The sequence below is a fragment of the Hyperolius riggenbachi genome, chromosome 5 (genome assembly GCF_040937935.1).
Source record: "Hyperolius riggenbachi isolate aHypRig1 chromosome 5, aHypRig1.pri, whole genome shotgun sequence".
Lineage (NCBI taxonomy): Eukaryota > Metazoa > Chordata > Amphibia > Anura > Hyperoliidae > Hyperolius > Hyperolius riggenbachi.
Window position 1 is genome coordinate 71,936,353 of NC_090650.1, and position 26,275 is coordinate 71,962,627.

Consider the following 26,275-nt stretch of genomic DNA (forward strand, 5'->3'; position numbering starts at 1 on the left):
ACCAAGGAGATGCAATGGAAGGGGTTTGAAAATTGAGGGGCTCCATCAAATTTTGTTGGAGGGCCCTATGAATTGTACTTACGCCTCTGAAGTAGAGTACTTTAGGCCAAAATGACAGCGCCCGTAATGACAGGCTCTGTGAAAATGGAGGATTGGGGGTGCCGCAGGGTTAAATACTCACCTGGATAGCTTCACTAATGTGTACTACAAGGAGACAGCACCCAGGTAAAGTTGCCTAGGGTTGTGCCGGTGCCTTGCGTCGACCGGATTGCTCAGACGGTCCTGGAACAACCAAACATAAGAAAGAGGCGGCACACCAATGGCTGCAAAATGTTGCTTATATTGTGGAACAGTGACCTTACATGTTACGGACACGCAGGTCCTTCATCAGGTGTATGATGTGTTCTACACCTGATGAAGGACCCGCGCGTCCATAACATGTAGTGTCATTGTTCCGCAATATACCGGTAAACGTTTTGCAGCCATTGGTGTGCCGCCTCTTTCTTATGTTTGAATACTCGCCTGTCCTGAAGTCTTTCATCCAGGCAAGTGATCGCTCAGCCTCCCCTTGGATTTGGGCCCTGGTGATTTTTTTTTTTTTTTTTTACCAGCTGCTGAGACTCTGACGACAACAACCTGCGTAGCCGCGGCCCACCCCCAGCTCCGCAGTCGCAGCCTGATTGTTGGCTGCTGAGCTGGGAGCGGGCCACGGCCATGCAGGTGGAGGTCACCAAAGATCTTCGGCAGCCTCCGGAAATATGGCCACCGCCATACTGCTGAGGAAAGGGCCAGAGCGTCTCCTGTGCCCCAAAGCCGTTAAGACAGGTACGTATTTCACTTTGAGGCCCTGTTATCAATCTTTATTTGGAAAGAGCAAGTCATTGACAATTTAAGCCTCAAGTACTCTTTTTTTAAGCGCCTATATGGAGGCTTGAAAGACCAAAGGTAGGGACTTGCTCCTGACTCTAAGGGCCCGTTCAGACTGCACGTGTTTCCAGCCGCGTTTTCGAAACGCGTGCAGGAGGCAGACACGCACGACATCACAGTGCATAGAGTGCACTGTCTGATGTTCACACTGCATGCGTTCCGGACCTGAGCGGTCTGGGAACGCATGCTGCACGCAGATTTTGTAAAAATGCGCAGCTGTCCCATTCACTTTTCAGTGATGGGATCAGCCACGCAACGCATACAAACGCGGATGGCGTGCGTTCGCATGCGTTGCGTTCCGCTCCGCATGCGTAGCCGTCCGCGTTTGTAATGTGAACCGGCCCTAAGGAGATTTATTTGACACAATACCATAAACCTTTCTGGTTGTATCTCTGAAACAGAAAAAATTGGCACACAGTTGTCACTGAAGATAACTTGTGGGTATATTCCTTACCATTAAATACTCCTTTACATTGTCCAAGTTTACATTACTTTAATCTTATGGTAAGTGCTGCTTTAAAAGAACCTATATGGGGGTCTCAGAATCTGTAAAAAAATAAAAAAAATAATAGTAACCATGTTGTTGTCCTCACAGGTGCACATTAAGTAGCTCACTGATGTTACTTAGTGACTGCTGCTTTTCAGTCGTTAGTACTTTTACTTTCTTTTCACATTCCTGCCCATCAGTGATGTGAGAGTGGGCTAGCGACAAGCTCCTTGTTGTACCAGGGACTACCGGCTGAAGACTGTTCAGTCTGGATAACCTTAGGAAACAAAAACAAGAGCGTGATGACAACTCCTGTTCTTGTCCTATCATCTAGCTAACTTGTCTTTTCACCAAACACCCTGCTTATGGCAGAAGGTTAAAGTCAAGGGAAGTAATGGTGCTCTGCACGGAAGAGCTTTCATCGCCGTGAAACAGGTGAATTGAAGTGGAAATTGGAAGAGCAGCGAGTGGCTCATTGAAATGATTATCCACTTTCGGCGCCTGGCTGTGTGAGTGGCATAGCTTAGAAACGGAGGTTCCCCCATTCACATTGTAGCAGAATGGCCAGTGTTGCAGCCTCTGCATTCCTCATTGCGGAATCCACTTTCTGCTGAGTGGAACAGTATCGACGGAGTATTAAATCTGCCTTTCTGCTGATGTAATTGATGTTTTAGCTTCTCATTAATTAGCTGAATAGTGTAAGTCATTATTTGTTAAGCTCGTTAAACACAAGTTCACGTTTTGGATTTTCTGCTTTATTTTTTTAAATTCTTTTTTTGGGGGTAGATTAATTCTCATCTTGACACTACACCAATATTCCCCCCCCCCTTTCTGGTGCATTGTATTGCCTGTTAATGTTTGCTGTACATACATTTCATATTTATAAACCTAACATTCTGACTGTATAGCCGTATACATTAGGTTAAAGAGGAACTCCAGCCTAAACAAACATACTTTCATTAAGTTACATTACTTATGTTATTTAAAATAGATAGGTAATATAATCTCTTATCCACCCTGTTTTAAAAGAACAGGCAAATGTTTGATTTCATGATGGCAGCCATCTTTTTGGTTGTAATGAGGTGACAGGGAGTATGATACACAGTTCCAACTGTCCTGTGTCCTAATCACCCCTCCCAGTTGCTAAAAAACGTGAATAACAACATAACAAATTCCATCATGCTCTGCACAGCATCAGGGAAAAAAGCCCGGGCTTTTTTTCTTTGATGGGTGGAGCTTAGATAAAAAGACAGCAAAAAATGATGCTTTGGTAAGAAAAACTGTTCTGATGCTGTGAAACTGTTAAACACCAGGCCTTTTCAGTTCTGCTGAGTAGATTTTTAGTCCGGAGGTTCACTTTAAAGAGAAACTTTAGCGAAAAGGGGGAAAAAATTAATCAATACAAAGTGAGAAGTTAAAATATGGTAGACAGATCAAGAAATAATTGATATTCGCCATGCAATTTATAATTTTGTGATCCATAATCGGCCTGTACATAATCCTCTAGACATGAAAAAAAACAGGCAGCACCAACTGCCATTGTCTATAACCACACTCCCTAAAAGCCTGTTTTTATTAGGTGTGATGCAGCTACATAGCTGCATCGCACTGCAGGTGTCCTGATTTCAATGCACGGCAGTGGAAGAGTTTCCATTGCGTGCGGAGTGTGCAATCCAATCCTAGAATCTGCAGCATGCTGCAGATTCTCACACAACCGCCTCCACACTCTGTCCTCTCCATACACTTCCGCATTGAGAGATGCGGAAGTGACATGAGCGCCAGCGGAAGTGATGCGATGCGGCAAGGTAGCCACATTCACATCAAATAGCAATGGAAAAGGGCCCTAACAATGTGATAGGCTAAAAGGTTGTTTTTTTAGAGATATAAATATGCACAGAGGGAGATACTGGTTGCTTGACTGTTGGAAAAAGCTGTCATTTCCCACAGTGCAACAAGGCTTACTGACAGGAAACTGTCAGTACCTAGGTCCTGACAACACACCGTGGGAGGGGTTTCACCACGATATCAGCCATACGGGCCCCCTTGATGATCTGTTTGACAAAGATTTCTCATGGGAAAAGTGGGTACCTGCTACTGATTGGGATGAAGTTCAATCCTTTGTTACTGTTCCTCTTTAAACTCAGCAGAGGCAGTCCTTATTGGCCACCTTGAATGGACAACTGCCAAACAAGCGCACAGTTCAGCAACCTGTAGAAAAGAGGCCTTATCCAGACTTGTCAGAGCACCTGATCTGTAAGCTTGCTTTGGGTCTGTGGCTAAAAGTATTAGACACACAGTATCAAGGGGGACAGCCAGGCAACTTGCATTGTTTACAAGGAAATGTCAGTTCCATATCCTTTTCTCCTCACATTCGGACACTAGTCTCCTAGCGCTTTTCTCCTGTAAGACTTCAAGCACTTGCAAGACAGCCACTACAGGGAGTGCAGAATTATTACACAAATGGGTATTTTGACCACATCATCCTCTTTATGCATGTTGTCTTACTCCAAGCTGTATAGGCTCGAAAGCCTACTATCAATTAAGCATATTAGGTGATGTGCATCTCTGTAATGAGAAGGGGTGTGGTCTAATGACATCAACACCCTATATCAGGTGTGCATAATTATTAGGCAACTTCCTTTCCTTTGGCAAAATGGGTCAAAAGAAGGACTTGACGGGCTCAGAAAAGTCAAAAATGGTGAGATATCTTGCAGAGGGATGCAGCACTCTTAAAATTGTGAAGCTTCTGAAGCGTGATCATCGAACAATCAAGCAGTTCATTCAAAATAGTCAACGGGGTCGCAAGAAGCGTGTGGAAAAGCCAAGGCGCAAAATAACTGCCCATGAACTGAGAAAAGTCAAGCGTGCAGCTGCCAAGATGCCACTTGCCACCAGTTTGGCCATATTTCAGAGCTGCAACATCACTGGAGTGCCCAAAAGCACAAGGTGTGCAATACTCAGAGACATGGTCAAGGTAAGAAAGGCTGAAAGACGACCACCACTAAACAAGACATACAAGCTGAAACATCAAGACTGGGCCAAGAAATATCTCAAGACTGATTTTTCTAAGGTTTTATGGACTGATGAAATGAGTGAGTCTTGATGGGCCAGATGGATGGGCCCGTGGCTGGATTGGTAAAGGGCAGAGCGCTCCAGTCTGACTCAGACGTCAGCAAGATGGAGGTGGAGTACTGGTTTGGGCTGGTATCATCAAAGATGAGCTTGTGGGGCCTTTTCGGGTTGAGGATGGAGTCAAGCTCAACTCCCAGTCCTACTGCCAGTTTCTGGAAGACACCTTCTTCAAGCAGTGGTACATGAAGAAGTCTGCATCCTTCAAGAAAAACATGATTTTCATGCAGGACAATGCTCCATCACACGCGTCCAAGTACTCCACAGCGTGGCTGGCAACAAAGGATATAAAAGAAGAAAAACTAATGACATGGCCTGCTTGTTCACCTGATCTGAACCCCATTGAGAACCCGTGGTCCATCATAAAATGTGAGATTTACAAGGAGGGGAAATAGTACACCTCTCTGAACAGTGTCTGGGAGGCTGTGGTTGCTGCTGCACACAATGTTGATGGTGAACAGATCAAAACACTGACAGAATCCATGGATGGCAGGCTTTTGAGTGTCCTTGCAAAAAAAAAGGTGGCTATATTGGTCACTGATTTGTTTTTGTTTTGTTTTTGAATGTCAGAAATGTATATTTGTGAATGTTGAGATGTTCTGTTGGTTTCACTGGTAAAAATAAATAATTGAAATGGGTATATATTTGTTTTTTGTTAAGTTGCCTAATAATTATGCACAGTAATAGTCACCTGCACACACAGATATCCCCCTAAAATAGCTAAAACTAAAAACAAACTAAAAACTACTTTCAAAAATATTCAGCTTTGATATTGAGTTTTTTTTGGGTTCATTGAGAACATGGTTGTTGGTCAATAATAAAATTATTCCTCAAAAATACAACTTGCCTAATAATTCTGAACTCCCGGTAGAGCATACTCAGGAGGCAGTAGCAGTGTTATGGAGTCTTGCCCAAGAACTCTTTACTGAATATGCGATGGCTTACTGAATAGGAAGAGCTGAGAGTTGAACCCAGGTCTCTTATGTCAGCGGCAGAGCCTCAGTACACTACCCAGACACTGCTGGCCCTCAGTCTGTCCTGTTGTTCTTGAGCCAACTCTGGGTGAAAGCTACTCTTGTTCTAGTTCTTAGGCAATCCTCATACAGCCTTCAAAACTACTTGCGGCACTGAGTTCTGAGTGAGCTCAGATTGGGACATGCACAGCCCGGATGTCCATGTCTTTACTACATGGGAACATGAGTAATTCGGATGTCTGCACGAGGAGTGGCAAAAACCTAGAAGAACTGGGGATCGGGAAGGCTCTTTGGAATCCAGAACCTTCCCGCTAAATGGGTATGTATAAAACCTGAAGTGAATTTTTGACTTCAGATGCCCTTCAATACAAACTGTACGTATGCAGAATCCTGGCCAGTAAATCCTTAATGCTGCATTGAATTTCTTGCTCTAAACTTTTGCTGTATCATATTCTATTTCTTCTTTTTCCATTCCAGTTTGTGACTGATCAGGCGTACCACCAACGCCTCAGTCCTTTTTCATGCAAGAAGAAAGCTTTCGACTTGACGAAGGAAGAAATTATGCAAATTTAGATATATGCATATCTTAATTTGATGTTTTACAAGAAAGTGGGACCTCGACCAGAAGCAATAAGCCCGGTCTAGCTGCAATGCAGAAAAGCTAGCTATCTTACCCCTGATGCACCACAAGATGGGGAACTTTCCTCTCCCTTAAAGGGAAGGTTCAAGCAAAATAAAAAAATTTGTTTTACTTACCTGGGGCTTCTACCAGCCCCATGCAGCCATCCTGTGCCCTCGTAGTCACTCACTGCTGCTCCAGTCCCCAGCTGGCAGCTTTCCGACCTCGGAGGTCGGCGGGCCGCATTGCGTACGTTTTTACGCATTCCCGCTAGTTAAGAACATTAACACATACGTTTTTACGCGTTACTGGTTCAATGCGTAAATTTTTACGCATTGAACCAGTAATGCGTAAAAACGTTTGTGTTAATGTTCCTGCACTAGTGGGAATGCGTAAAAACGTACGCAATGCGGCCCGCCGACCTCCGAGGTCGGAAAGCTGCCAGCGGGGGACTGGAGCAGCAGTGAGTGACTACGAGGGCACAGGATGGCTGCATGGGGCTGGTAGAAGCCCCAGGTAAGTGAAACTCATTTTTTTATTTTGCTTGGACCTTCCCTTTAAGCAGCAGCAGTACCTTTTGGTCCCTACTTCGCACCGTTCCATACCAGGACGTAGTCAAGCATGATGACGCACGTGCTACTGTCCACCCGGTCACTCATAGGGCTTGATTCACTAAACCGTGATAACTGATATCACGGTCGTGCTTTTGTGCTCGTTATAACGTGCGTAACGTATTTTTCGGGCGCAATCACAAATTTTTGTGCGGAAACTGTCGCGTTTTCACACAAAAACTCACGTTTGTGCGTGCAAAATGTTACGCTGTTAGAACGCGTGCAAAACGCTAGTGCGACTGTGATATCAGTCATCACGGTTTAGTGAATCAAGCCCCTAGTCTATACTGTGAGAAGGCACAAGAAGTGCAAAACAGCCTTCTGACACAGTGCTCACGTGCCTAACAGGCAACACCACTACATTCTTGTGACTTCTATAGAGGACACCATAAAGCACCAGAGACACTGAAAGTGATGGTTCCTCTCATTTCCTTACAATACAAGGAGAAGCAACAGTGTAGAATGCAGTAAACTATAGAGAACCAAATAAATTTCAGTTACCTGCTGTTGTTCTTGTTTCTGTGTAAGAACTATAATCAATTTTTTTTTTTTTTTTTTTTTTTTTTTGATTGTAGCATTTGAAAAATCTGACCAATGTATCACTCAAGTGTGTTCAATTCTTCCCCAATTATGAAAAAAATTGTCTATAAAGCAAGAAATTGACATTTGTAAACTGTTCAGTTGTCTGAAAAATCGATCAGGCTAATCAGCCAGTCCTGATAGACTTTCATAAAAACAGAAAATATGATCAGATTTCTCGCTTGAATAAAGAGAACAAAACCTAGATTTTTTTTGTAGAACTGATTGTTGTCATCAAATTTGGATCTCTTTACGTGGGTGTCCACTTTTCCACTTATAGCATTACAATTAATGCTGAACACCACATTGCTAATTTAAAGAGGAGCTGTCAGCCATATTATCTCAGGAAAAAAAACACATATATAAGTAGATAAATACTTGCTCTACTTACATAATATATGTATTGCACTGTCCACGTTTTGTTTTAGTGATTTTTCTATAGTAAAAAAAGGACTTCTTAGGATCCTCCATTTTAACTGTGTCTATTTTGAAGCTAGTCCTGATGTCATTTCCTTCCCTACTCTCCTCTGGCTGCTTGTGTACGCATTGCCCGCCCTCCTCCCTGTTTTCAGGCACTCCCACCCAGCTCTGCAATAGAAAGTGCATTGTCTCAACATGATAAATATTGGCCAATCCGAGAGGAACAGAGGTGTGGGAGGGGAAAACGGGGGGGGGGGGAGGAGGCTGAGGAGGAAGTAGAGAAGCAAAAAAAGACAACCCAGCATGCCCTGTAACTTCCTTTGTGCGCTAATGTACAATGAGTCAGGTAAACTGGGGAATGATCATTTACCAACAATAAAAGCAATAGTGATTTTTAACTTTTGGATTCGCTGGTTAGCATCCTTATAACTGGTTTACCAGATAAAAATTAAAGAATTGATTTTTGATTTTTATGCCCAACAGTTACACTTTAATGAAAATAAATTACCAAGTACAATACAGTTCATATTCTTATTATTCTGCCTAGCAATCACTTTTCCATATATACATTTTCTCATTACCATATTATTTCCATTTTTTCATCTACATATACACACACTTTAACAATTCTTTCCTTTTTGTTGTTTTATACAAACAATAAAGTTTGGAATGTACTGAATAGATGCATACAATTTATTCAGGTTGAATACAATTTGACAATACCACACATCATGCAAGTCTTGGTAAAGTTGGTCTAAATTTTCCAACACATCCAATCTCAAAAAATCAAGAAAAATATGACATCCCTTTAGACTGCTCAGTCAAATTAAAAGAAACTTTAGATTTTTCTGTATAACCGATCATTTTCATTGAATTTGTTGTAAAATTGAACAGAAAAATTGTAACATGTGCAGCCACCTTTATACAGATCACAGTTGCCAATTCATCGCTTGACACATGAATTCTAGAGATATTGTGGCTAGTTAGATGCAGTTTAGGCACTGGTTATGTGTAAGTAGCCCTAGAACCTGCATAACTTAAAGGTGTTCGTATTTAAATAATTTGGCAACCCTGGATCGCAACTTTTTATGCTTTTCTTATAATGGGTAAGCCCTGTGATAACTACTTGTGCAAAAAATCGTCATGGCAACCAGGTTTCAAGGTGTCTGGTGAAGGTGGCCATACATCTCGGGATTTTGCGGCCCGATCAACCATCCGATTTAATCATTTTATCGAATCAGATGAAAATCTGTGCCCCATCATCGAATATATCGCTCAAGCGGGAGAAACTCTGGCTGATGTAGTCATCTGGTACATGGCGGTAATGGCATGCGATATCGGAATGGGCGATGACCGTGGCGGAATCCACGGCCGCTGTTCCTCAAATGTTCATGTGCCCGTGCATTAAAATCTCACAAAGCCTATTCATGAGAAATAATTGGCCTGCAGTAAATGGGCAGGCAACAGATCTAACTCCAATCAGAGAGAGATCTCTCTTGGTCGATACATCACTACATGTATCGACACCTTAAAAGCGATATCAGATAGGGAAGTATGAAAAGATAAGTTCTTTCATCACCTGCTTCTGCTGAAATTTAGATTTGCTCTTCTAAGTAGAAAGACAAACTTATTCCTGAAAGGAAGATGGTTGGGTTCCCAGTGGAATGTCTAGACTTCCTGAATACCATTTTATATGTATGAGAAATTAGCTTCTCAGGACGGTATAGGTGCAGTAATCACTCTTAATCCAATTTCCTCACTACAAAGCTGTAAGTTCTCCAGGCTGGCATATTACTACTTTGTTCTGAATTCACTGAAGGATTAGTGTTTGTCTCTTACTTGGTGCTCAGCAAAGCTCGCCAGTCCCTTCATCAGCAGATGTATTAATCAAAGGAACATGCCGCCATGTCTCTGGCACTCGTATGTTAATAGAGCAAGTTACAGCAGCTGATCAAACTTGATTTTACTTCCCTGAACCTGTTGGTTTTTTTTATTACAGTTTAGTAACTTTCTGTTGCTATTAGTGTTAGGCCCGGTTCACACTTGCGGTGGCCCTCCGGAATCGCCGTGCCGGAGCCGCACCGCTTGCAGAACGGACGGAACGGACGCACGGCATAGCAATGAAAGCCTATGCGTCCGTTCACATGCGTCCGTTCTGCCGAACCGGTGCCGGACCGGATCTGGGCCGGATCCGGACTCCGGCCTCCGTTCCAACATGCGCTATTTTTTCATCCGGCTCCTCCGGCAGCCGTATCCGGGGCGGAGCCGGACTGCACCATCCGGCCAATACAAACCAATGGGAACCGGAGAGCGCACAACACACTGGCTGAGAAATCCGGATGTTCTACCCCACTTCCTATGGGGATTGTTGCGGTGATATTGGATGGGGACACATGGGCAAGCATTTTGGAGTGGAGCAGCACAGCTGGATCCGGATCCGGAGATGTTGGCAGCATGTCGGAGGTGGAGGTGAGTGCTAAACAGCAGAGGGCCTGATTCCACAGGTCCCCCTTCTGCTGACCTCCCAGACCCCAACATTTTTTTTGTTTTTAACGTAACTTTTGCCAAACGGATCCGGATCGCATCCTGATGGACACCTGATGCAACCTGACCGGATCCGGATCGGATCCGGATCAGAACCGTACGGTTCCGATCCGGATCCGGTCCAGATCCGGTCAGGTCATCCGGTCCGTTTGGCAAACAACCGCTAATGTGAACCGGGCCTTACATGTCCAGCAGACCCTTATTTAAAGTGTACCTTAAAGAGGAACTGAAGACAGAGGTATATGAAGGCTGCCTCTAATACTATTAGCCATAGCCCCTGAACAAGCATGCAGCAGATCAGGCGTTTCAGACTTTAAAGTCAGATCTGACAAGACCAGCTGCATGCTTGTTTCTGGTGTTATTCAGATACTACTGCAGAGAAATAGACCAGCAGGGCTGCCAGGCAACTGGTATTGATTAAAAGGAAATAAATGACAGCCTCCGTATACCTCTTACTTCAGTTCCCCTTTAAGTGTAACTTGACATGAGATAAATGTGTGGATGTACAGTGGCAGACATACAAATAAGATGAAACAAGACGCAAAACATTTATATCCCACTTTTTTCCTGGCGGACTCAAAACGCTCCAGGGCTGCAGCGACATAGGGCGGGCCACACGGGCAACCAGGTTTCACATACCTGGGGAGCGTCAATCCTCTCTGTGGCCAGATGGGCGCAGCCATGGAGACCAGGTGGGTGCGCCCAAAGGCTACTGCTGAGTGCAACTGGATAATCCAATGCGAGGTACAGGTACAACAGACAGTAGATCTAGTCAGGGATAAGCCGGCAGTTCGTTAACAGGGAATCAGTCCGAAACAGGTGAGGTACAGGGAGGTAGGACAAACGTGTAGTCAAGGTATTGCCAAGGATCAAAGCCAGGATATCCGTTCATAAAGGTCTAAATCTTTCAGGACACAGGAAACCTAATGTTCAGATGACGAGCATGAAACAAGGAAGGCTTTTTAAGGGCTGGTGCACACCGAGCGGCTTTATCAGCGTTTCTGCAGCTGCTTGCGGCTGCGGATCCGCTTGGTCAATGTATCTCAATGGGGTGGTTCACACCAGAGCGGGAGGCGTTTTGCAGAAACGCATACTCCCAGGGTGAGGCATTTTTTGGATTGTGGATGCGTTTCTGCCTCAATGTTAAGTATAGGAAAAACGCAAACCGCTCTGAAAAATGGCAGTTCAGAGCGGTTTTGCAGGCGTTTTTGTTACAGAAGTTGTTCAGTAACAGCTTTACTGTAACTATATCTGAAATCTACTACACCAAAAATGCTTCACAAAACCGCAAAATGCTAGCTGAAACGCTACAGAAAAATAACAAAAAAGTTTCAAAATCTGCTAGCATTTTGCGGATCTGCTAGCGGGTTTTGGTGTGCACCAGGCCTAAAATCTAGTCCAGAAAGTGAGCTCACATGCAAACAGCGATGCATGGCACATTCCAGCCACTAGATGGCGCAGGAAGGTCTGAAGGTAAAACCGTTCCATAGTCAGAATCCTGGGCTGGTGGGTTGCCATAGGCAACCACTTGCTGAGGCATGACACCAGGATCATTATGGAGCCTTTCCCAAAGACTCCTTAATGTTTTAGGTACTGGCTTGAGCCAGGATTCAAACCTTGGTCAAAAGCTTAAATCCTACATCAAAGGTAACAGCCATCCATGTGACCCTGGGCCGTGTTTACTTTTTTTTTCTGCCTGAAACGATTCAGGTAAGCAAGTGACCATTTCTGTTTAGTCGAGACCCAGTCTGACTATAGCGTAACCTGCTGGAGCGGTGCAGACATGTCACACAGTGCGTGGAGTGAGTCGAGGTGACTGGTATAGACCGTCGCTCGGCTGAGTTGATCCAACTGGCGATCAAGGACAATTGTACACAGGCCAGATTATCGTTATCAGCACCTCAGCCAACTTTAATCTAGCATGTGTATGGGGCTTAAAGAGACTCTGAAGTGAGAATAAATCTCGCTTCAGAGCTCATAGTTATGTGTGCATGTGTGCCCCTGCTAAACCGCCGCTATCCCGCGGCTAAACGGGGGTCCCTTCACCCCCAAACCCACCGCCGCAAGACTTGGTCGTAGACTTGGTCGTGATTTATTTCTTCCTGGAGGCAGGGCTAACGGCTGCAGCCCTGCCTCCAGTCGCCTCTATCAGCGGCGCATCGCCGCCTCTCCCCCGCCCCTCTTAGTGAAGGAAGACTGAGAGGGGCGGGGGAGAGGCGGAGATACGCGCTGACAGACGTGCGTGGGGCAGGGCTGCGGCGGTTAGCCCTGCCTCTATGCGGAAGAGGGGATGCGCTGCACGGAGGGGGATTTGGGGGTGAAGGGACCCCCGTTTAGCAGCGCGATAGCGGAGGTTTAGCAGGGGCACCCATGCCCCTGCTATCTGAGGTCTGAAGCAAGATTTATTCTCGCTTCAGAGTTTCTTTAAGAGACAGGAGGGATTAATGGCTGCAATACTGTATGCAGTTCAGTCATTAAAGAGAGCGCTTCCGCATTGGGGCAGGGCTAACCGCCGCAGCCCTGCCTCCCGCGCGTCTATCAGACGCGCACCTCCCCCCCCCCCCCCCCTCAGTCTTCCTTTACTGAGAGGGGCGGGGAGAGGCGGCAAAGCGCGTCTGATAGATTCGCTGAGAGGCAGGGCTGCAGCCGTTAGCCCTGCCTCTAGGAAGAGCAAAATTTACGACCAAGTTGGTCGTTGATTTTGCAGGGGGGGGGTTTGGGGGTGAAGGGACCCCCGTTTAGCCGCGGGATAGCGGCGTTTTAGCAGGGGCACACATGCCCCTGCTAACTATGAGCTCTGAAGCGAGATTTATTCTCGCTTCAGAGTCTCTTTAAGAGACAGGAGGGGTTAATGGCTGCAATACTGTATGCAGTTCAGTCATTAAAGAGACTCTGTAACATCAAAAACATCCCCTGGGGGGGTACTCACCTCGGGTGGGGGAAGCCTCCGGATCCTAATGAGGCTTCCCACGCCGTCCTCTGTCCCACGGGCATATAAGGTAGTTAGATCCATAAATATTTGGACAGACAACTTTTTTTCAAATTTTGGTTCTGCACATCATTTCCACAATGATTTTTACAGGAAACAACAATGAAATTGAAGTGCAAACGTTCAGCTTTTGATCAGTGGGGTGAACAAAACTTGCAAGGAGCAGGTGCAATGCGCAGGTGGGCGGGGCTACACTCTGCAATTCCACAGAGCGATCTGGTGTGACTAAGCCCACAGTGGGTCCCAATTAGGCGTACATGCAAAAAAAAAAAAAACCTGTGAAGTCCCAGCTTGACAAGCGGGAGATCCAGCGGACACTTGCACTGCACTGACACCTGACCTGTAAGTGAATGGCTGGTTGTTGTTGCCTCGGTGAGAGGCGAAGATATACTGCTGCATAGGTTAGCAAAGGGTGCCTGAGTACAAGACTAGCGACACTGATTGAGGCTTATGAAGTGTCTGTAGACTGTCCTCTCTTTCCCCCACTCTGAAAATGCAGATCTGATGAGCTTGGTAATAGTACCTTGAATGAGTGTTTTATGGGAATGTGTTGTGAGGGACAAGTCCTAATTTCAGAGTGCTCTGCGTGAGGTTTTTAAATGGTTTTATGTTTTTGATTGGTGTACACACTAATTTGAATAAATATGGCCTTCTTGTACATTGCAACTGATCTTTGAGTAAAGTCTCTTTGTTATTTATAGTGGTGAACAAAACGATTGTATAAAAACACAATCCCTTCATTTCAGTGGCTCAAAAGTAATTGGATAAATTAAATAGCTGGAAATGAAATGTATATGGGTGTGTTTATAGATGAGGGCAGTTGCTGCTGTCCAATTTTTCCCCATGCCGGTCAGCTGTAATCATGCTGACCTGCAGACGCATGGAGGATCAAACCACATTTACAAATTACACAACGACGATCAATATTTCTTGATGTATCTTCTAACTTCTTTATTTGCAGTGTCTTATTTCACCCCCCACAAACACTATGGCCCATGTGCAATTAACCATTTCTCTTAAGTTTTCTGTAATATTTCAAAACTAGTACTAGGAAAACAATACTCAAAATAATTTGGATACTACTTTTTCACCCACTTTTTGATACTTTCTCCATTGCAAAGTGCTAAAAAATTATTCTAAATGGAAGATGAAAAATGATCTCCTAGGAGAAAACTCAGGAGAAAAAGTTAACCTCCTTAGCGGTATGCCAGCCACTGTGTCGGGCATACCGCTCTCCGTCCTCAGGAGTGCCCCAGGATGAATTAATTTGCTACAATGGCTGCAAAACCTTTAGCTAGTACTAGGCTAGCTAGTACAAGTGTCCGGCACCCCCCAATCCCCTGCGATTTTCCCCCCCACCGATCCCCCATTTATACATTACCCAGCCTGAATCCAGCGATCGCGCAGCCTCCCCACACAGCTCAGTCTCTCTATGGGGAGGATCGGGTTTGCGCATGACGTCGGCATGAGACTGGAGCTGTCCGTGGAGGCTGCGCCGATCGCTCGAGCTAGGCTGGGTAATGTATAAGCTGCCTGGATTGGGGGGTGCCGGACAGTTGTACTAGCTAGCCTAGTGCTAGCTAAAGGTTTTGCAGCCATTACAGCAAATTAATTCATCCTGGGGCACAAAGTAACAAAACCTCCTGAGCGGCATAACGCTCAGGAGGGTTAATTGCATATAGGTCAGAATTTTGGTAACGTTACTCTTCAAGTGCTAAATGTGTTTCTGTAATGTGGTAGTTGTTAGATGTTTGAGTGGCTCGCAATCTTGCACACAAGCTGAAGTGAGCTGGAACTCCCCCTTAACTCACTGTACTGAAAATGATTATGAATCAATGCTGTAAAACATTAGGAATGTTGGCGCTTCTCTCGTACACAAATCTGACATTTTGCCTTTTGATTAACCCGAGCACATTCCTTAATATCTAATTACACTCAAATTATACATAGGAAGTTTCAGAAGGGCTGTGTAACAAAATGTATAATTATGAGCCATCTTGCCCTGCATCCATACATTGGCTTTCTCTTCACAAGCACAATCCAGCGTTTGGATTTGCCAGTACAACTCCCCCAAAAAGCAAGATTGCAGAAGGAAGCCTTACAACAGCTTAAATTTCACCTACACCATCAGCTTTTCAATGAATAGAATAAAGCATTAGGTGTTTTTTTTAATATTAAATAAAAAAAAGTGCCCACAGCTATTAGTTTTCCAAAATCTACAGAGACGGGTGGGGCAGGATCAAAAAATCCGTATTTGATCAAAGTTATTGGGTTAGACGGTATCTGTGCAAAGTTAACAAAGATGAAAGGTGCTGTTTTTATTGCATGCTAGTAACAGTGTAATTTCAAACTAATTGGTGTACAGATGCCAATCACCTGAAGGGAATGCAAATAGATACTCTTACAGTTTCCTTTGAGGTACTGAAACCCAATGTTGGGGCTGGAAGAAAAACAGAATAATACAGTTAAATTGACCTTAAATGAGCTGCTTTTGTGGTTTGCACAGAGAATCCATCAATTTATAGAACTAGTCCATACAAGCCGCGTCTGCCATCTTGATCTGTTGGCTAGACTGTTATGACACGGAGCAGTAGGCACTTGTTTGAGAGAGAACAGCTCTGGTACACCTGTGCCAGTGAGAATTGACTTCCTTCTGGTAAAAGGAGGATGTATAGAAAATCTCGTCAGTGGCTCTGTGATTTCCACACTATGGTTTTGTAGAAGCAAACCAGGCTTAACCACTTACACCACTGCAGTATTTTTTTTATAGCTAGACAAGTTGTCACTACAAGCTTCTACAGGTAGTCCACAACTTAAGAACACCCAATTATGAACGACCCAACCTTACAAACAGCCTGAAAACGTAAAATTTGAGTCCGTAGAAACCAGTAAAAAAATATAATTTTAAAAGACTATTTATTTTTTTAAATACATTTTCTCAATAACTAAACAGAACCTGTTTTTTTAACTGTTTTAATTAATAAAATTTTGCTGTAGTAAACTAATGGTGCAGGGGCATGGGGGTAGCAGTGTGTGTGTGTGTGTGTGTGTGTGTGTGTGTGTGTGTGTGTGTGTCAGTCAGTGTGTCAGGGGTGGCGCAGAGGGGGACACTGAAGTCATGGTGACATGTAAATTAGTTTTAGCTGAGTAGCAATTTAAGCCAATGGACTCAAGTTGTGTGAACTTAGTACCTGCCTTTTTATTTAATGTACTGTGTACTTATATGAATACCTTTTGTGGTTAACAGGAGTCAAGTGTGCTACAGAGAACAACATGAAAAAGATTGAGCTTGACCTGATGAATGCAAAGGCAATGAAGTCAAAACTAGGTGGGTGATGTGAACTCTTGTTCGATATTGGGTTGACTCTGGTTCCCTGGTTCATGTTAAATGTGACCTTTCCATGTCATTGATCGACGGATCTCTCTTCCTTTCTCTTCCTGCCTTTTCCACAGTTATTATGGTACCCACTAATGATGGTGGGTTTCTTTTTCCCCTTTGATCGTTTTTGGAAGGGTAAACTGAGTGAATATATTTTGAATGGATATTGTAGGTAGTCCCTTAAATTACATAGAAAGTAAGATTGGACATAAGAGGTAAAGAGTGAAAGAAAAAATGGGCATGAGGTAGAGAGGGGGAAAGAGACAAGCCAGAAATAGAGATGGCAAGATGCATAGAAAGCAAATGAGACGGCCAAAAGGAAAAGGGGGAAAGACCAGCAAGGGGGCAGAGAAAGTGAGCGGTAAAGGAAGGGGCCAGAGGTGTGCGGTTTTGTTTTTGTTTTTTCCATACACTACAAAATATTTTACCATTTATTTCCACAAGGCTATTGGTATTTGGTGGAGCTTCTTAAACTATTTTTTGAGAAAAAAATAGAACAAAACTGGCTCTTTGGTACATGAGAATATCAAGACAACATTTATTAATAAATGTCAAAAAAATCCTATAACCACACACAAGTAATATCCACAACACAAACACCAACACAGAGTAAAAAGTACTGTGCCACTATAAAGCCAAATAAGCAACTAGGGCTGCAGTCCCCATATCTATCTTGGAAGTCCAAGCCTTACTAAAGACCCTTTAGTAGGGCTTGGACTTCCAAGATATACAGTGGGGTGCAAAAGTTTGGGCAACCTTGTTAATTGCCATGATCTTCCTGTATAAATCATTGATTGTTATGATAAAAATTGTCAGTTAAATATATCATATAAGATATACACACAGTGATATTTGACAAGTGAAATGAAGTTTATTGGAGTTACAGAAAGTGCACAATAATTGTTTAAATAAAATTAGGCAGGTGCATAAATATGGGCACTGTTGTCATTTTATTGATTCCAAAACCTTTAGAACTGTTATGCTCGGTGGTATATTCTCCACAGTCAGCACGAAATGCATAACCTGACGTGAAGGAAACACACACGCAAGCACAAGGAACCAGGATATCCCCAGTTGTAGTGGAGGAGAGGACTGACTCCCGTAGGAGATGTGGCGCACAGAGCAGGCGTAGATCCGAGCAACCACAAACAATACTTAATATACAATGGATATGATATTCCTAGCGTATTAAAATTACAGCTATCAACGAAACTGCAAACGACTGACTAACATATGTATATATCAGCGATGAACCGATATATAACCTAAGCAAGGAACACTGGCTAGGAACCGGAGCAATACAAGGAACAGGACTAGGAAGGATTCACTACTTCTACACAGAAGTGAGCGCAATCCACGCAAGGTAACAGTAACTGGACTAGGAAGGATTTGCTACTTCTACGCAGAAGTGAGCGCAATGCACGCAAGGTAACAGGAACAGGACTAGGAAGGATTCGCTACTTCTACGCAGAAGTGAACGCAATCCTCGCAAGGTAACAGGAACAGGACTGAATTAACTAAGCACGGGTGATCACGATAAGCGCAACCTACCGAAACGTGCTGGAAACTGACTGACTGAAAACTGGATATAAACAGTGCGAGTAATTATATATCAGCGACACTGATGTATTAACGTAACACGAATACAAGGAAAATAACAAACGCGCTAGTATGCGTATATATATCGGCGATTAACCAATATATGATGCAAGACTAACAAAGTAACAAATACTGATTAACAGGAACAGGACTAGAAGGACTCACTGACTCCTGCGCAGGAGTCAGTGCAGTCCACACGGGATAACACTAGAACTAGAAACCCGGTCTGGGGCCAGAGTAACAGCAAGACAGGCTTATGCTGGAACTATGATAGCCCATGGAGCACTGCAGGAAGCAGTTCTTTATAACTGAGGTCATCCAATGGGAGCAGACATGCAGATTCCCACACAGGTGAATGATAATCACTCACAGGCTGACAGCAGGAAAGGGCAGACAAAGATATGCAGCCTGCCTGAAAGGGATTGCAGCTCCATTGCAACAGACAATGTTTGCTTTCACAAAAGTATCTTAAACTGTCATTAACTTCAGAGCGACTGCCGAAGGAATCAACAGTCGGTGTGAGCGCAAGCAAAACTATGCGAGCAAATGCACGCAAAGAAATCAAAAACTGCAGCCAGCAGTACATGCTGCATAAGTGATCATAACAAGAAGTAATTATTTAACTCAAATTGGCTTGGTCAGCTCAGTGACCATTGACCTACATACACAGGTGAATCCAATTACGAGACAGAATATTTAAAGGGGGTCAATTGCAAGTTTCCCTCCTCTTTTATAATTTTCTCTGAAGAGTAGCAACATGGGGTTCTCAGAACAACTCTCAAATGACCTGAAGACAAAGATTGTTCACCATCATGGTTTAGGGGAAGGATACAGAAAGCTATCTCAGAGATTTCAGTTGTCTGTGTCCACAGTTAGGAACATATTGAGGAAATGGAAGACCACAGGATCAGTTCAAGTTAAAGTGGACCCAAATTAAAAATACAAGATTTCAGAAATAAAATCTATTTTCTAAATTATAATAATAAATAGCAGCCTTTTTTCATCTGCATGATGACAAATATAAAATATTTTACATTTATTTGAGGAACCCCTCCCTTCCTTTCAAATTGCCGGGATTTTTCCGGCAAACTGGTGGAGTAGGTGGTGTCTGGCAATGGAGGAATTGCTAATGGCTGCCCCCAGTATAATCCTAGCTATGAAAAGAGAAGGGTGAAAAGCATGCACTGAAATGATCATAGGTTTGAAGGAGTGTTTATTTATCTTTGTATGTGTCAGAGTGGTGCAACTAAATATTTTTAATTAAAAAAATGTTTGGTTTGGGTCCGCTTTAAGGCTCGAAGTGGCAGACCAAGAAAAATCTCGGATAGACAGAAGCGACGAATGGTGAAAACAGTCGGTCAGTCCACACACCAGCACCAAAGACCTACAACATAATTTTGCTGCAGATGGAGTCACTGTGCATCATTCAACCATTTGACGCACTTCACACAAGGAGATGCTGTATGCAAGAGTGATGCAGAGAAAGTCTTTTCTCTGCCCACAGCACAAACAGAGCCGCTTGAGGTATGCTAAAGCACATTTGGACAAGCCAGCTTCATTTTGGAATAAGGTGCTGTGGACTGCTGAAACTAAAATGGAGTTATTTGGGCATAACAAGGGGTGTTATGAATGGAGGAAAAATAACACAGTATTCCAAGAAAAACACCCGCTACCTACAGTAAAATATGGTAGTGGTTCCATCATGCTGTGGGGCTAGTGCAGGGACTGTGAATCTTGGCAAAGTAGAGAGACACATGGATTACACTCAGTATAAGCAGATTCCCGAGACCAATGTCCAGCAATCGGTGACAAAGCTGAAGCTGCGCTGGGGCTGAAGCTTTCAACAACGACCCTAAACACTGCTCAAAATCCACTAAGGCATTCATGCAGAGGAACAAGTACAACATTCTGGAATGGCCATCTCAGTCCCCAGACCTGCATATAATTGAAATTATATGTGGTATGAGATAAAGCGAGCTGTCCATGCTCGGAAGCCATCAAACCTGAATGAACTAGAGATGTTTTGTAAAGAGGATTGGTCCAAAATACCTTCAACCAGAAACCAGACTCTCATTGGAACCTACAGGAAGCATTTAGAGGCTGTAATTTCTGCAAAAGGAGGATCTACTAAATATTTATTTTTTTGTGGTGCCCAAATTTATGCACCTGTCTTATTTTGATTAAACAATTATTGCACACTTTCTGTAAATCCAATAACTTAATTTCACTTCTCAAATATCACTGTGTGTGTCTCTTATATGATATGCGGTATTTAACTGACCTTTTTTATCGTAACAACCAACAATTTATACAGGAAATTCATGACTATTAACAAGGTTGCCCAAACTTTCGCACCCCACTGTATATATGAGCCTGCAGCCCCGGTTGCTTTTTTGGCTTTATAGTGGCACAGTGCATTTTACTCTGTGTTGGTGTTTGTGTTGTGGATATTACTTTTGTATGGTTATAGGATTTTTTGACATTTATTAATAAATGGTGTTTTGATATTCTCATGCACCAAAGAGCCAATTTTTTTCTCTCATTATTCAGGTTGTTGGCAATGGTGCATGGGAATACATTTTTTATATGCTATTGCAAAATAGTGCATTGCACTTTTATTCCCCATTAGCCCACTGCCTTCTATACACCTTTAAAACAAAAACATGGAGTGCTCCATAGTGCATTATCATAAAAACTGTTTATTTCGCAATTAAAAGTTATACTTACAATGTATGTGAAATGAAATCGCTTATCAGCGGCAAGCCCTTCCTCCCCAGGAACTTTGGCTCGTGGGCGTGGCTTACTGTGGACCTGCTTGTAGCGTCATTACGCGTTTCGGCACTCTGCGCCTTCGATCTGACAAAGGCGCAGAGCGCCGAAACGCGTAATGACGCTACAAGCACGTCCACAGTAAGCTACGCCCACCCTCCCAGAGACGAGCTATGGACACCACCGGACCGCACTGCTGGCCACAGTACGAGAGCCAAAGTTCCTGGGGAGTTAAGCGGAAGGGCTTGCCGCTGATGAGCGATTTCATTTCACATACATTGTGAGTATAACTTTTAATTGCAAAATAAACAGTTTTTATGATAATGCACTATGGAGCGCTCCGTTTTTGTTTTAAAGTTGTACACACCCTAGAAAGCGGAGCGGAGCCGTGCATTAGGAACACAAAGATAGCCAAGATTGGTGGAACTGTCTGAAACCAGGAGTCGAGCGCGGGTTTTTTTTTTTTTTTGGATGCCTTCTATACACGTATGTCTTCTTTTAAATTATTTTTTACACTCTCTTCATTTGCTTTGTCCTTAACAGAAAGACGCAAGAAAGCCTCTGCCTGGGAGAGAAACCTGGTCTATCCAGCAGTGATGATTTTGCTCCTTGCTGCAACGGTAATGAGATCTGCTGCATTCGCTGCTTTTTTTCTTTGTGCTACGATTGACCCATACACTGTTGACTTTTAAAATTGTTGTTTTCTTTTGGCCTTTTTTTTTAGTCCTTTTCAGTTGTTCTGGTGACCCTTAATATTCTGCGATTGCTGGTGGACGAGTCAGCGATGCCAAAAGGTTCAAAGGTACATTGGTAAATCTGTGATGCCATAGTGATCTATATTTTTTTTATTGGCTGGCAAAGTTCCCATACAGCTAAATGGATGTGCGGGATAGAAACCCTTGAGTCTGTAATCGTACATCACCCACTTTGGCTTATTTATACAGATGTTTAAAGTGTATCGGAGGCACAGAAACCCTCATCCAGTTCACTTTTTCTCCCAAAAAGTTGGTCAGCACCTCCAAAAAAATAGCTCTTTTAAATTAAAACATAGCTCTTTTATTCAAAAAAGTTTAAAATCCATAGAAGTAGATGGACGTTTTATGGGGCTGAGTTCCGCTGGAACCGTCCAAGAGGTACTCAAGGGCGGATGGTCGTAGCACTCCAATTTGTTTCCATCTTGAAACCGTGGGTGCTGATCACATTTTTTTGAAGTTCACTTTTTCTCCTAAGTTTTCATTCATAATTTTTCATCTTCTGTTTAAAATAACTTTTTTAAAGCACTTTGCTATTGAAATAGTACAAAAAAGGTATTTTCTTGCTTGCCTATGCTTGTAAGAGAGTGGCACTGTGAAATGCAACAGTACTTTAAAATCACAGAACACAGACATGGTGATATAGCAGTGGGGGTGAAGAGAGCCTGACAGGCGGTTTGCTTTTTTTAAGCGAAACGGCTGTCGGGCTCTCTTCACCCCCACCGCTAAATAACCATGTCTGTGTTCTGTGATTTGAGGTACTGTTGCATTTCTCAGTGCCTCAACCTCTCCTTTTACAAGCATATTGAAACTGTCTTTCTGGGGAGCACATGATTTATGGTACATAATCCAGGCTTGCCAATGACCCTCCAGCAGCATCTAGTGCCAATCTTTTTCTTTTATTCAAAGGGATTTTATACTTGCTGGTGGCCTGAAAGGCATTTTATTGATGAGGTCAGAAAAATATCATCTAGGAGAAAAAGATAAAAAGTGAGGACCAGTTTTCTCCTAGGTGATATTTTCACACCTTCTCAATAAAATGCATGTTAAGCCACCAGAAAGCAAGAAAACGCTCAATTATTTTGACAGTATTTTTTTCCCTTCTACTTTTTAATGCATTTTGAATAGCAGAGTGCAGTAAAGTTATTTTAAACTGAAAATTGTCTCCTAGGAGAAAAAGGGAATTAAATAAGGGCCAGACTGTACTGCACAATGGCCCATATGCAATTAACTTTTTCTCCTGAGGCTAGGCTTTGGAAACCTGGCTTCCCGAGGAAGGGGGGTGAGAGCATCACCTGTGACACGATGACGTCAGATCAGGTAAGTATTTAAGCCTGAGACCCTCCCACCAATCCATCGTCATTAAGACAGAGCCTGCTATGGCAGGTTCTGTCATTTTTTTACCGGTGGTGCTCTTTAAAGTGGAGCTGTCAGCCATACTATCTCAGAAAAAGTACCACATATAGAAGTAGATAAATACTTGCTCTACTTATATAACATATGTACTGCAGTGTCCACATTTTTATTTTAGTGATTGTTCTAAAGTAAAAAAAAGAGAAAATCCTTCTTAGGGCCCGTTCACACTGCACGCGTTTCCAGCCGCGTTTTGGAAACGCGTGCAGGTGGCCGATACGCACGACATCAGACATTGCATAGAGTGCAATGTCTGATGTTCACACTGCATGCGTTCCGGACCTGTGCGGTCCGGGAACGCATGCTGCACGCAGATTTTGCTAAAACGCGTGGCTGTCCCATTTACTTTTCAGTGATGGGATCAGCCACACAACGCACACAAACGCGGATGGCCATGCGTTCGTACGCGTTGCGGTCCGCACGCGTTCCGCACGCATGGCCATCCGCATTTGTGATCTGAACGGGCCCTAAGGATTTGCCATTTTGTCTGTGTCTATCTTGAAGCCAATCCTGACATAACTTCCTCCCTTACTCTGTCTGTGTATCATTGCCTGCCCTCCTCTCAGTCTTCAGACACTGCCACCCAGCTCTGCAGTAGAAAGCGCATTGATAAATATTGGCCTATCAGACAGGAACAGAAGTGTGGGAGGGGAAAACTGGAGGGAAAGAGGCTTCAGCCAATCAGGTTGTATTAGTGAAGTCTGAGGAGAAAGTAAATAAGAAAATAAAGAAAACCCAGCATGCCCTGCAACTTCCTTTGTGTGGCAGATGTACCAAATAAGAGCCAGGGAAACTGGGGAATGTTTTATGTTGAAGAAAAAAAAGTTATTTTTAACTTTTGGATTTCCTGGTTAGCATCCTTATTACTTGTTTACCAGATAAAAATAAAGAATTGATTTTATGCCCGACAGTTACACTTCAAGAGAATTTTTGACTCTTCCCAGTTGTTGGAACATTGAATTTTCTCGGGAAACAAAAACCGGGAAAGTTCAAATTCAGGCTACATGTTTCCACACAAATCTGTGACTTAAGACCTCTGTAGATGGTAGGCTCATGCCCACATTTCCAACAGTTCTCGGTTTGCCCACATTTTACTACAAATGGCCTGTCTGACAAGCTGCCCCACTAAACCTCTGACGAATGGAGGGAATTGAATTTCTTTACTTTGTGAGACAATTGCCATTGAGCTTCTGCTGGCTGGTTTTATCAGAGGATGCACAGGTGTAAGAAACAAGCTCATGAAACAAGCTGTTGTCTGCCTCTGTGATTTCTGGCATGAGTGGTACATTCTCCTTCAGAACCTGTCCTAGATGTTTTGATGATGATACCTGTACAACGGCTGTGGTGGATGTCTGCGAGTCACACAGCCCTGGATGGAGGCCAACGCTCTGATCTCATCCTGAGGAGGAATTGATTTATGCGCAGCTAGAATCATTAGGCAATTCTAAGAATATAATGTATCTGGCATGACTGCATGCTCTGTATTCAACTTCACTGGGAATTTTTTCTTACTGTTGTTTGATGCATCCTACCTTACATCTTCTGTAAATATTAACATCTTTAGGATTGGGGGCGGTTAATATTAATCAGTTGCTGAAGGTCATACAGGAGACAGCAGACATTGTTCCTCACGCTTATGATCTATATCATTCGGTTGTTTAGATATGCATGCTAAACTCGTCCCATAAACAGGAATAATTTTGTTTTTCAAAAAATACACATGACAGATATAGATTGTTTCATTGTGATAAGTAGTAATAAAGTTAGAGGCGATTGAATGCAAGAAGCGATGAAAGATGAAAATTGCACTGGTACAGAAGGGGAAAACCCCTCAGTAGTGAAGTGGGTAAAGGACAAGGGATATGGAGGCTGCCATATTTATTTCCCTTTAAACAATGCACATTGCCTGGCAGTCCTGCTAATCCTCTGCCTCTGATACTTTAGCCATAGACCCTGAACAAGCATGCAGCAGATCAGGTGTTTCTGACATTATTATCAGATCTGGCAAGATTTAGCTGCATGCTTTGTTTCTTGTGTTAGTTATTCAGATACTACTGCACCTAAATAGAGAACCAGGGCTGCCAAGCAACTTGCTTTGTTTATCCTATTAATGGCAAACTGACTTATTAAAACGTCCTGGTTTACCCTGTTAAAGGCAACAGTAAGTCGCTCGCTCCCGCCGCTCCGCGCATGTGCGCACCACTCCCACCACCGCTTCCCCGTCGGGTATCCGTGTTCCGCGATTGGGGAGGAGGACAGAGCAGTTCTCTACCCAATCGCAATGCCTGGAATGAATGGACGAGACCGCGATCAGCGGCCACCTCCATTCATAAAACAGGAAGCGGTCACAGTGCAACAAAATGTAAAAAAAAAACCCGCTTTGTATGAAATGGGAATGTGTTCACTAGCGCCATCTTGGGGCCAAAAAGTAAATCACACATACATGCACATACATACACTTACCCTTGTAAGTTATTAATTTTATTCCAAAGGGCCCCCCCCCCCCCCCCCAAATAAAAAAAAAACCACTTGTAAAAAAAAAAATCCGTTTTTAAAATAAAATGCATAAATAGTTGTTTTAGGGACTCAGCTTTTATATTTTCTGTGGGAATATTACTATAACTTTACTACATAGGGGCTTGTCATTATGGACCGGACAAAACAACAGAAAAAGAACACCTATATTTCAAAATAATATATTGTCGCCATACATTGTGATAGAGACATAATTTAAACGGTTTAATAATTGGGACAACTGGGCAAACACAATGTGTCGGAATTAATAACAGGAGAACGTTTAATTTTAAAACTATGACCGAAAACGAGAAATGATTTTTTTCCATTATTTTCTTATTTTTCCCGTTAAAACGCATTTAGAATAAATTCTTAGCAAAATATACTACCCGCAGAAAGCCTAATTGGTGGTGAAAAAAACGAGGTATGGATCATTTTGTTGTGATAAGTAGTAATAAAGTTATTAGGGAATTAAAGGGAGGAGCACTGACAGTTGAAATTTGCTCTGGTCCGTTAGGGTAAAAACCACTTGGGGGTAAACTGGTTAAAAGGGAATAAAACTGGTAACCT

General features: G+C 43.2%; 1 protein-coding gene across 1 annotated transcript in view; it reads left to right on the forward strand.

Moving 5' to 3' along the window:
- The window catches only part of LMBR1 (limb development membrane protein 1), a 171,244-nt gene that overhangs the window by 124,241 nt on the left and 20,728 nt on the right, over positions 1-26,275 (forward strand). Inside the window, exons 10-12 of the mRNA XM_068235872.1 lie at positions 16,527-16,607; positions 21,570-21,646; positions 21,751-21,828. Of these exons, the coding sequence (XP_068091973.1) occupies positions 16,527-16,607; positions 21,570-21,646; positions 21,751-21,828 (236 nt within the window). The remainder of the gene's footprint in view (positions 1-16,526; positions 16,608-21,569; positions 21,647-21,750; positions 21,829-26,275) is intronic.